The sequence below is a fragment of the Eurytemora carolleeae genome, unplaced genomic scaffold, assembly GCF_000591075.1.
Source record: "Eurytemora carolleeae unplaced genomic scaffold, Eaff_2.0 scaffold77, whole genome shotgun sequence".
Taxonomy (NCBI): Eukaryota; Metazoa; Arthropoda; class Copepoda; order Calanoida; family Temoridae; genus Eurytemora; species Eurytemora carolleeae.
In genome coordinates, this window is record NW_019396022.1 from 309,263 (window position 1) to 322,467 (window position 13,205).

Sequence of the window (13,205 nt, forward strand, 5' to 3'; positions counted from 1 at the left end):
CCCGTCTGAGCCAAGGGAGGGTAACCTCATGATGGGGGGTGCGGTGGACCCCAGATTTAGTCGATTTATCTGTTACAACACGAGATGACACTGGAGATTTAGAAATCAAATATGTTTCTCATATTTCAGTCGAAAACGTAAAAAAAAATCCAAATCCGGCTGAATATTATCCTGGAACGATATCATTGAAAACTTATTTAATTATTTAAATTTTTTTGTAAGATATTAAAATTTTAAAAATTTAACTACTCGGCTCGGCCAATGCATGCATGATTATTCTTCTAAAAATTCAAATCCAAACCCCCTCCACCCCCCTCTCTCGTAATGAAACCTTTTTAACTATCTCTGTTTTTAACCCTAATTGAAAATTCTTAAATTGGCAAGTTTTCATTCTTTTTTCATAACAATTTTAAGTTTCAAAATACATGGCTGCTTTAGAGCCAAATTGGATTATTTTATGTAACGCCCTTATGTAGGTTTTTTAATTGAAGGCAAATATTCGCAATTTGGACACTTTTAACATGGCGTTATGTTTGAGACACAGCATTCTATAGAACACCCTGTATTCTCGAAATATATTATGAGTTTGTAAGTTCAGAATGACAAGTGTATGAGAATGTATATAAAACAAATACAGATATACACGGAAAAACAAACACACAAAACATACGAGGATTGCAAGGTTGTAATCCCCCCCCTCTTGCTTAAATTTATCAATTAAAATAATTGTTAATGATTTTTAGTGGTCAGCAATTCGTGGATTAGTAGTTAGTGTAGTTAGCATTGTGTAGGATCTGTATCTAGATCCCAATGTTACAGAAAGCGTACTGTGCTGTACTGTACTATATTTAAATAGAAGCGTGCTGTACATTCTTACTCTGTTACATTAAATGTAGAAATTTTACAATAGAAGCGTGCTGTACTGTAATCTGCTTACATTAGAAACGATGTACTGTAATCTATTTACAATTGAAGCATACAGGACTGTAAGCTGTTTACAATAGAAGCGTACTGTGCTGTTATCTGTTTACATTAGAAACGATGCACTGTAATCTATTTACAATTGAAGCATACAGGACTGTAATCTGTTTACAATAGAAGCGTACTTTACTGTAATCTGTTTAAATTAGAAACGAGTACTGTAATCTATTTACAATTGACGCATTACTGTACAAAACTGTACTGTACTGTACTCTGTTTACATTGTTGTTTATTGTTGGAGTGTATGCCATGGCAGCAGTTAACCAACCTAACTCTTCTTCATTATATTTCTGCAAATTTATCTTTAATTGTGAAACAGAGGGGAAATGGGTTCTCCTCAGTTTTTTTCACGTAGAATGTGAATATAGATAGAAGACTGTCTTTATATCCACATGTAATTCAACTGTCACTTTCTTTCTTTATTTGGTGAATCAAACGATAATCGTTATTTTTGCGAGTTTAGGTTGTCGTTTAAGCCTCATCCTTTGAAGGTATCTCTGTATAGTAACAATAAATATTTGAAGAAAAACAACTAATGTTTCTATTTTGTCCTATTTCCTTCTAACCCCTATTTCCCAAAGTAATTTAAAACTTTCATTTCAATTTAACAAAACGAAAATCTTGAGCATTTTCTCTTCAAAGAATTCCTGGTTTTCTCAAACTTGCTATCTAGAGATAATATTTAAAGGGAGAGACCGGCTAGACATGGTAGTTGAGCAGAGAGTGTAGTGTTGTAATTGTAAAGAAATTTTTAAGGATTCATTTGAGATCTAGAAGATTCTTTTAAGTTGCATATTTGTTCAGCAAGAGCGCAAATTTAATCTTTAAAATTCTCCTTTTTTGTTCACTCTAAAGGATGATTTTGAGAATCGTAATTTATGAATTATTCAATAACGACGATGAAATATGAAACAAAAATTCTACCATTGACTTTTCACAAATTTCTATTAAGAATTATTAAGAATTATCATAAAAACGTCTCATAGGTCTCAAATGAACCCTGAAAATTTCTCTACAATACTGAACTCTCTGCTCAACTACCATGTCTAGCCGGTCTCTCCCTTTAAATTTAAAACAAATTCTCCTGCGTTATACAGGTTTAGATTTCATACAGAATATCTTATTCTAAATTACTTTAATTAAATTTTCTTGAAGTCTATTAAAAGTTCCAGAATACCCAAATTTTTCCAAAGCATGCATTTAAACATTACAATTCTTAAAAAAAAACTATGCACGCAGGTAGACTGTTTGAATAAGTATGCACACAGTTTTTAAATAAATTTAAAATTTAAATATTTGAGTTGAATATCTTAAGAATAAATTAAAACTAAAAACTATACTTTTACTGAAATCAATAAAAAAATGAAGCTACTAAGAAATGTTTAAAGAAATGTTTAACAATGATTAAAATTGCAACTAGTGCATTTATGTTTTACAAGTCACAACACAGCNCCACCATCACACAGTTAACTCCTCCTTGGCGGAGTAGCAAAGCACTACTGCCTGGAATTCATCAAGCCCTGAATACATCAAGCCTTTAATTATCCAACGAAACAAGTTTTCGGTGTTTTTTTCTTTTTTCTTTTAAAAACATGCTTTATCTTAAAGAAATAAAACTGAAGACGTAATTTCAAAACACTCTTTATTTAAAAATTGTGATGTCTCATTCACAAAAGTTTTTAAATCGGTATCAAAGTGAAATTGAGGAAATGTTAAATTCGCACAATATCCTCCACTGTCTCTACAAGTGCAGCATGAATTTTTATTTAGAAAAATAAATATATTTCATTTTTCCTTATTTAGCCGGAGGTTTAAAGGTTCCACCTACTTTAAATTTCACTTTACAGTACGTATAGCCTTTAAGCGAAGAAAGCAAGATTTTTTTTCATAAATAAAATGTAAAAATAAAGAAAACAATTGTATGAAAGAAATCCTAATAAATAAACAAAATTCAACAATATATGATATCCACACTGTAAACCGTCATTAAATATAGAGAAGAACTGAAGATATAGATAATACGACTTCTCACTGTATTAAACTTAAGTTAAGTATTTAAGTGCACTTAACACTTAATGACAGTTAATCTAAGTCCCATCTGTATTTTTAACATCTTCAACAATAATTATACCATTAATCTGCAAATGCAAATAAAATAAATTTTCTGTTTAAAATTAATTACAAAATAAATTTTGTTCTAATAGAATAGATATATTTAAAAAAGTTCATGTTAGATAATAAGATAGAAAAATTTAAATAGTAAACACTGACTTTCATAATTTTTTATCATCCCTGGGTTCAAAAAAGAAATTCACAACTCGAATAATTATTGTCGTTATTGCGACGTGAAAGCTTCTATATCTATTATGATCAATTATGAATATGTGGATATGTTGTTCGTTAATAATTATCTAAAACTGAATACAAATTCCGGAAAAACTTGTGTATATGCATGCCATGTGAGAATACAAGTGTGTCCCAAAAAAAATTTATTATTTTTTTTCTGAAAATATCTTTAAAACTAGTGCTCATGTTCCAAAATGAAAAATTTCGATAAATTTCATTAATTTCAATTCAGATTTTAAAAAAAATGCAGGCCGCCGGGAAAAAGAATTAAGGTTCTTGCCACAAAGTTAAATTTTACAATTCCTAAATGTTTACAACCGGATGTTGTGAATCTTTTATATAAAGTATTAATCTCTGTTTTGAGATTCTAAGTTGAGTGGGTCGACTTTAATAGGGGTAGCTAATATCGTAATTTAAAACCAAGCGCGGGTAAACGGTGGGGTAACTATGTGTATCCTGGGCAACGATGGTACCCAAAAAAGTCTTTTATATTTTGAACTTCGATCATTTGATCTTTTTTGTAATGAGGAATATCTGGAAAGAGATCTAATATACCCTCCAGTTGGGAGAACCCAGACCGCCATCGGATAATATTGTAATAAAAAATTCATACTTAATCAAAAGCTTGGGAACCCAGTTTTGCCTAGAATTTACCCTATGTCAACCCACTCAACTTAGAATTAGAAAACCAAGCAAAACACTACCGGGGTTCTCCTAAACTCCCCAATCAAAATTTTGACAGTTTAATGTCAATTTCTGGAGACAGGAACATCAGATAGAACTATTATATGTCTCGTTCAACGCCTGAGATTCTCAGGTTTCAGCCTATACCTCCTTTTATTTTTCCTTTACAGTCCCTTTAAGCAACAATAAAAAGAAAACACCCATAAAAGAACTTAACAAAAACTCTAATTTTCTGATTCTTACAAATTTGATATTTTAAACTAAGAAAAAAGGATATTAAATTTCGATTTTAGGCGAATTTTCAATTTCTCTTCCAGTAAATAAACTGCTGAAAAATTCTGAATGTCTGTGGATAAATCAATGCTTGACATAGCAACGAAGTTAAATGAAACAATCCCGGAACTAATCATCATAAATAATTTCCGTGGATTGATTTTCAGTGCAGTAAATTCAAGAATTAAATTGTATCAAAATAGAATTTCAATTTTAAGGGTGAGTATGCTTCAGATAATGACCGTGCACCTCTTTTCAAAAATAAAAAACAACCCCAGCGCCCCCCCTCCTTACAAAAAAATTTTAGTTCTGGTTTTTCAATGTAAAAATAAAAATCTAGTACTTTCTTTGATTTTTCCTGTTTAAAAATTAAATTGCCCAAATGTGATATTTTTTCTTTTAAAAACAAAACAATTTGTTCTTTTATATTTGACAAAGGGCATTTAGGAATTTACAAAATAACATTTAATAAGACGTTTTTGATTTTTAAGTTAAACCCCTTCAGTATATACAAAGTGTAAAACGGGGGGGGGGCCCAGAACCCCGGGGGGGGGGGATTTAAAATCTAATTTTCCTGATTTTCTCCTAAATTTTTCACTTCACAGCAAATTAAATGGCCAGAGTCGATAGTGACTAAAATATATGAACAAGTCAAAGGGAAAGCAGTTGAATCGTTTAAATATTAAAAGTTGTTAAAGTGCACCTGTAGCCTTTATTCTAATAAAAACTAATTATTCAGAAATCAATGGTTTAAACTTGTAACAGGCAAGGAGAATGGGAGAGGGGATTCTTATTTTGAAGAATTATAACCCGGCACTGAGGAAGAGAAATAACAATAAACTAGAAAGTTTGTTCACCAATTTCAAACGGCAATGTCCGATATAACGGTACCCTTGAAGACTATATCTAATCAATAATGTCAAAGATGTCGTTTTCTATGTATTTAATTCAAATAATTGTTTTCCTAGAGCAAACATCGAAAGTCACTTTTGTAGGGAAATCACACTCGAAAAAAATCGGTTTTAAACATTCATAATTGTTGTAGCTTTTAAGGGAACCGTTGTGAATCGGACATTGTTATTTTTGCATGGACAGACACTTTTAATAACGCTTACAGCTCCTTTAGTCCTTTAGTTTAAACTATAGAGGGAGCGGTGAATTTTAAAAAATCTACTTTTATATAAATTTTAAAAAAAATTGTCTAGTTCAGGTGTTATTTCAGATGCATTTTTAACGCTAGTTACGAGTTTGAGATGTCTGGGCATTGGTCAAGCTTACACTGTTGACAGATCCTAATTAGTAAAACAAGGTATTAATTATTTATAAAAAAAACCTTTCTAAATCTCTCAGTGCATCTTTAACCTTGTTTACATTAAACCCTAAATCTACACTGCGTCGACCGACACGAGAACTTATTTTTCCGCTCAAACGATTCTATCTTGGACTAACGTTCTCCTCTAAACTTAATAGGACGCTTGATATATCCGCTAATCTCAGTTCTCCGCTAGTTATGTCCCCTAATCTCAGTATTACTCCAGTTATGTCAGTTTTCAGGTTGAATTGTTTTAACAATGTTTACACTGGTGTCGCAGTATATATACTGTTTATAAATCCTATTTAAGCCCCATGTTCATCCAGTGCTGGAAATGAATTGAGTTTCTTTCTTTTTTGAGGATTAAAATATTTTTTATCAGAAAATAGGTTTTTAAGTTTTAAAAGAAATCTGTTGTTGAGGGATTTCCTTAAAAACTAAGACATTTAAATACAGTAATTTCGCCTAGACAATTAAAAAAAATATTATGACTGTTCCAATTTTACATTTCTTTAATATCAAATGTTCAAAACTTTTGTGGTACAAACAACAGTAAGAAAAAGACAAAAAAAAACTATTTTCATGAACATTTCTTACTGAAAGTTTTGGGAGAAATGTCAAATTGTGAAATCCAATCATGATATTGAAAAAAGTAACTATAGATAATTTGTATTCCCAGAATTCTGTTCCAATCGGAGATGTTTTTTTCTTTCTTTTTGAAGAAAAATATGTTTCCATCTACAAAAATTTCTTCAAGATATTCTTAGCCAAGAAAAAGTTTCTTTAAGTTTTGTAATAGCTTTGCCATGTAATACCATTTATCTTGCAGACAGGATATTCTTTAAACATGTATTTTAGTTTTCAGCCCNAAACCCTCCCCATCAACCATTTTGCCAAAATGCTTTCTCGCCAACTTCTGGTTTATGATCATGCAACCCCTCCCTTTTGCAGAGTTTGTGCAAAATATAAATTGGTGAATTGCAGAACTTAATTTAGCAAGTGAAATTTAGGGGTAAGCAATTAGATTAGCCCTAATTAAACGATCTAAAGGATATTTCGTTTATTGTAAGAAAACTTAAGAATAAATTTCCCCAAGCTTGATTTTTGAAAAATATTTAGGTTAATAAAAAAAATTAGCTTGCCCCTAATGAAAAGTATGAAAAGTTAACCCCTGTCAAAGTTTAAAGAACAATGAACAATCTAAGAAACAAAACAAAATCAATTCATGGGTATATCCTTATTTCAATAATAAAGCAAGACATTTGTATAGATGTTGAGTATAGCCGGCCAAACGGCTGGAACGATTGGGCTGAATTTTTTTGTGGACACATATGGGTGGCCGAGGGGTGTTATAAAAAAAATCGATTTTTTTTAAAATGTTTTTAAAAAAAATTCCACGGGCAACGCCTGGCCCTTCAGCTAGTTTATATTTTTTTCAAGAAATACAGCCTTGTATGGGGGAATTAAAGTTTGACATAAAAAGGCAAGTTTTCCAACTTTTTTGATACTTTTTAATAAAACATTCATTTATTTTTTCCAATTTGACAATACCCTAAAATCAACAGGGAAAAAAGAAATGATTTTCAAGAATATATACACCCGTGAAACTAATAAAAACGTATATTTTATTCTATTCTTATGAGATAATTCAACTACTAAGAAAATCGTTTTCGTTAAAAAATTGACATTAATAAGCAGATTTGTTGAAACAAATTCAGCTAGTAGAAACTTTTCTTAAATGAGGTGTTTAATTTATACAAGTTTAACAATCAATATGCCGGAAATTGTGCAATAAAGTTGTAGTAAGAAATCTTGAATGAAATAATTATTATTTGTCCGGTTTTTCCGGTTTCATTTCCACAATAATTTTAGACAGTTAGAGGAAATTTATAAAATGATGACTTTAAGCTTGTAAACCTTTGGTTAGCTTTTGTAAACATTTTTTTCTATAAAAAATACATAACATAATTCGAAAAATCATTGGAAAAATTAATAGAAATCGCCTTAATTTATCTTTGCATGTCGAGTTTAAAATTAAGATTTCTGGGTCATTTCACAATTTCTAAAAATATACACCCCTACAAATAATTGTCAAATTATTGATTATTTCATTAAATAATGATTAGGTGAAGGTTAGTGCACTCCAGAGCCCTGGAGCTTGTAAAACAAGCAAAAACTAAAAAAAATCAAAAAGAAGAAAAAAAGAAAATCTTACTGATACTTTTTTCCCTGCCATATTCTTATTAACCGATCTCAACCCAGGCTACAACAAGAACAACAATGGACAGTAAGAAGATTAAAGATTGTAATGAATTGTATCTATGCTATAAATCATTAATGTATCATTTTTCTCAAAAAAAACAGTTTCAGGATTAAAAAAAGATCCAGAGTCCAGAAATAAATATATCTCCAGAGCTGAGAACTTTTGAATGGTGAATATCGGGATTTATGCTTGATCCACTCTTTTTCTAAAACTCCAGATTAAATAATGCTTGTTCTCCTCATGTTATTAATCTCCAGATTAATTAACAGATCGGGATTAAGTATATCCCATTCTTAAGTTTACAGCTCTGGATTCTTTCTTAAAAAGATGATTAAGAGGTTCTGTTGTGATTTAAACTCAAACTTGAAATTGTTATCATTTTGTCAAAACCCATAATCAGTTCTGAACTTTGAAGCTAAATAAAAGCAAACTTTTGAACAGTTAATGATACATTTTACTGAGCATTCAGGGAAATTTCTTCTTAACTCATCCTTAAAGAAACTGTACACGCAGTGGCTCCCCTAGACATGCACCCCGAGGACCCCCCCTAGATATGCCCAGGGGCCTAATGTTTGGGAAAAGGGGAAGCAGGGTTGGAAATTAGGGGGAGCAGTGGCCTAGTGGTAACCGTCAATTGAAAGGGGGAGCACTGCACTGCAGGGTTGGGAACACTTTCTCAAAGAAATCTTTTGACTTTTAACCATGATACCGGTTGGGCTTTTTTTTTGTCTCCCCTATGATTTTGCCCTTAGAGTTGAGATAGGGGAGTGTGATACAATGTCCATAGTCCTTAGTATCTTTATTGATAAGGGTGCAAAGGAAAATTTTAAAAAAGTTCAAAAAGTACGTAAGAAAAATGTTCAAAAATATATATTTTTACTTTTGACAAATATTAACATGTGACACATACTATACATTCATTTTCAACGGCTTTTCAAATATTTAAATGTTAGCCATCTAACTTATTATTAAATAAATATTAACCACTTCTGATTTCACAGGGGGGGAGGGGCCCCCCCTCCTCACATTAATTGGGTTGAGGAATAGTGTTTTAAAGAATTTTTTGCAATTTTTGTAATGCATAAAGTAAAGTAAAGTAAAAAATTATTTATTTATGAAATATAACAAAAACATACAAATGAAGTGTTTCAGGAGAAAATATTTAAAAACCTCTAAAAGTAGAGGTTGTAGGAATATTTCCCCCCCAATTCTAAAAAAAAATATAAAACTAGAACTAACAGGAAAACGGAAAATAAAATAAAATAAAATAAAATAAAATAAATAGGATAGAATGCAGGACGGTAAAAAAAGGCCGGTCGGTGTAAACAAATTTAACCCTATTTCTGCTGGTAGGGGGGGGGGGGTCAATTATTTGCATACAACTATCATATTTTATCATTTTTGGCACAACATTTTTCACTAAATAACTGAATTATCCAACGAAAAAAAAATCAATTTTTGCAAATTTGCATTTTTTTGCAGATTCTTACAATAGATAATAAGAGCTTTCCAATTATGTATTATTTTTGGCCATCAAACATAAAATTTAGAGGGAGGGGATCAAATTGACCCCCCCCCCCCCCCAGCGTATCCTGGTTTTCAAGTACCCCAGAAGGGATAGCCCATAAACTGTTGTTATTTAGGCTACAGATCTAAACATTACATTTTTGAAAAGCCCATGAAAAATGGATTTTAAAATAGGTGCCATTATAGGGTTAATATAGTGTTTAAAACTGAACTTTTTTTCTTAATACCGGTTTTTTAAGGTGGTAAACAACGACCGCCAAAAGTTCACCCCTCCCCCTTCCCCTAGGCTAAACCTCCACTACGCCCCTGTGTACACGTTATTTCAAATGACGTTAAATGCAAGACCAGGATATTCTTTACATTTTTGTCTGATCATTTATTATTGGCCAATAGGTACAACTATAGTGACCAATAGGTACAACTATAGGTCGTATATATCTATCTACACTGCTCTGGTAAAGCGTAACCATAGTGTGACTATGGTTCTACCTCTGGTAGATCGTCTAAGAAATTGGCCACATGTGTGAACTCAACACAGCTCTGAAGTTATATTATTTCTCGAAAATCCAGAATATTTTGTGTTCAACACAGTTTTTAAAATTCAAGTTCAAATATTTATTTACTGCATGTTCTGGAACGTAAATGTTGATATTTATTGACTAGAGAACAGGTTGCAAACAAATTTACAAAAAATTCTGTAGAACATAAAGGATAAGTACGTCAGCATTGATAAGTCAAAGGTTTAAAGGGTCATTTTCTGAATCAGACATGTTGTAAATCTTTGATTCTAGTTCTAATAGTCAAAGTCTTAACTTTAAAAGTTTACACTTTCAGGTTGCAGAGATATAGGAATGAGAGACACAAGTTTTCAGTTCCTCAAGGATGAGTTTGGAAGAGAAATTTTCTCCTATGCTCATTACGATTTTCGTTAGAATTTAGATAAAAGGATGTTTTTTTAAGAGTTTGGAACTTTTGATGTAAGAATCCTGAATCTTGAATGCTCTCGAGAAAAACTAGATTATAAAGTGCTAACCTGTTGGCTTTCAGGGAACAGTAAGTCCGTGTTGTGGACATGACTAGAATCCTCCCCTGAAAAAAAAATATTTAAAAAAAAAACTGATTAAAAGTTAAAACATCCAGCACTTTTTTAATCAAAAAAAAATTATTAAAAATTGCAAATTTACAGTCAATAAGAAGAGTGAACTTCTAGTCATATCTCTCCTCAGCTGAAAGCTAATAACTCTTTTCTTGGTTAAAAAAATAGAGATCAAAGAAAGCTGTGAAAAACGGATGGTCCACCTCAACAAATCTTTTTACTCTGTATTAGATCATTTTTAAGGTTTTTCTAAATATTAATCAATTTTTGAGCTTGATACTTTTGAATGCGGACACAAGTTACCATCAGTTCAAACTTTGTCTTTGATTTACCTTCCTAGTTCTGAACCAATAAGTTTGAGTATGATTCAATGTATCGAGGTGGTAACGACAACAAATAAAAGGTGCTTTTATCTACATAATTTCATGATGATCAACATTTATCTCATGGAGCTACCTACTCAGCAGGAGCTGCAGAATAAATCACTCTGCATGTTATCTCCTCTTTGGGAGTGTAAGGTGCGGAAAATATTGTTCTGCATCTCATCTACTCAATAGAAGATGCATAATGTATCGTTCTGAATGTCATCTACTCCCTAGGAGATGCAGAATCTTTTGTTCTGAATCTTATTACTCTCTAGAAGATGCAATTTGTAGCGTTCTGCATGTCATATACTCTCTAGGAGATGCAGAATATTATGTTTTGCATCTCATCTAATCTCTAGAAGATGCAGAATATATTGTTCTGCATCTCATCTACTCTCTAGAAAATTCAGAATATCTTGTTCTGCATGTCATCTACTATCTATTGTTCTGCATCTCATTTATCTAGAGGATGCAGAATCTTTTGTTCTGAATCTCATCTACTCTCTAAAAGATGCAAAATGTATTGTTCTGAATATCATCTACTCCCTAGGAGATGCAGAATATTAGTTCTGAATCTCATATACTCTCTAGGAGACGCAGAAAATATTGTTCTGCATGTCATCTACTCTCTAGAAGATGCAGAATATATTGTTCTGCATCTCATCTCCTATCTAGAAGATGCAGAATATATTGTTCTGCATCTCATCTACTCTCTAAAAAATGCAGAATATCTTGTTCTGCATGTCATCTACCATCTATTGTTCTGCATCTCATTTATCTAGAAGATGCAGAATATCGTGTTCTGCATCTCATCTACTCTCTAGAAGATTCAGAATATATTGTTCTGCATGTCATCTACTCTCTATTGTTCTGCATCTCATCTCCTATCAAGAAGATGTAGAATACAGCATTTCATCTCATTTACTCTCTAGGAAATGGAGAATATCTTGTTCTGCATGTCATCTGTTATCTATTGTTCTGCCTCTCATCTATCTAGAAGAAGTAGCATACAGCATTTTATCTCATTTACTCTCTAGGAGATGCAGAATATCTTGTTCTGCATGTCATCTACTCTCTATTGTTCTGCATCTCATCTACTCTCAAGAAGATGTAGCATACAGCATTTTATCTCATTTACTCTCTAGGAGATGCAGAATATCTTGTTCTGCATGTCATCTACTCTCTATTGTTCTGCATCTCATCTACTCTCAAGAAGATGTAGAATACAGCATTTAATCTCATTTACTCTCTAGGAGATGCAGAATATCTTGTTCTGCATGTCATCTATTATCTATTGTTCTGCCTCTCATCTATCAGGAAGAAGTAGCATACAGCATTTTATCTCATTTACTCTCTAGGAGATGCAGAATATCTTGTTCTGCATGTCATCTACTCTCTTTTGGTCTGCATCTCATCTATCTTTGAAGATGTAGCATACAGAAATTTATCTCATCTACTCTCTAGGAGATGTAGAATATTTTGAATCAGTGCTAAGGATTTGAATCCACAGTGCTTTCACTTGAGATATGATCAAAGTGACTTAAAATGAAATGAATTATTATGAAAACATTTTGCCTTGGTTTATACTATTGTGAGATGGATAAAACTTCCCTGATTTATCATTGAAGTTCAAGATTAAAAAAAAGAGAAAAATAATAATTGCAGAAATGTTGCTTTTATACAACATGAAAAATATTTTTGAGCTTGATCATGCAGAGGCCCAATCTGAGCCGCGGCCAAAAAAACCACAGCTCAAATATGGTTAGTCCACTTAAAATTGCATTCGTTGATTCAAGATTTCAGCCGGCGCTCAATTGAAACCGGTTTTTTGGTGGATTTAAGACGCAGCTCAAATTCATGAAATTCGGACACTGGATACATTTTTATAAATTACAGTGGAGGGATTCAGTATTCGGAATCTGCATTTAACGTGATCAATATTGTGGAAGAAAATATCGTTTTTCTGTCTTGATAAGTGTTTAATTTTGGTAATTTCTCCACTGTTTTTAAAGCAAGAAATGTGCAATGCAGAGAAATCTCAAATAAAAATAAACAGTGTTCATGAACTAAAACATGGATATCTAATTCATATTTGATTAGTCAAAGCTTTTAAGGAAACTATCAATGAATCAAACATGCATGTATATCCCTTGCAGTTAACTTAAAAATGACGATTACAGTCCCTTTAAAATAAAATTTCAATTGGTTCTGACCAAACTACAAGACAAATTGAGAATCTAAGTCCCCTGAACCTAAGATTTAATTAACCTACTAATTACTTTCTTAGAGTGTAAACAAAATTTGATTTTTAAACAATAATAAATAATATAATAATAAAAGGGTTTGCTCAGTAAAGTT

At 31.8% G+C, this 13,205-nt stretch overlaps 1 protein-coding gene across 1 annotated transcript in view; it reads right to left on the minus strand.

Moving 5' to 3' along the window:
• The window catches only part of LOC111698609 (oxysterol-binding protein-related protein 8), a 45,708-nt gene that overhangs the window by 29,537 nt on the left and 2,966 nt on the right, over positions 1–13,205 (minus strand). The window contains exons 5-6 of the mRNA XM_023469015.1: positions 10,420–10,475; positions 7,812–7,859 (exon numbers count right to left, since the gene is read on the minus strand). Coding sequence (XP_023324783.1) covers positions 7,812–7,859; positions 10,420–10,475 — 104 coding nt within the window. The remainder of the gene's footprint in view (positions 1–7,811; positions 7,860–10,419; positions 10,476–13,205) is intronic.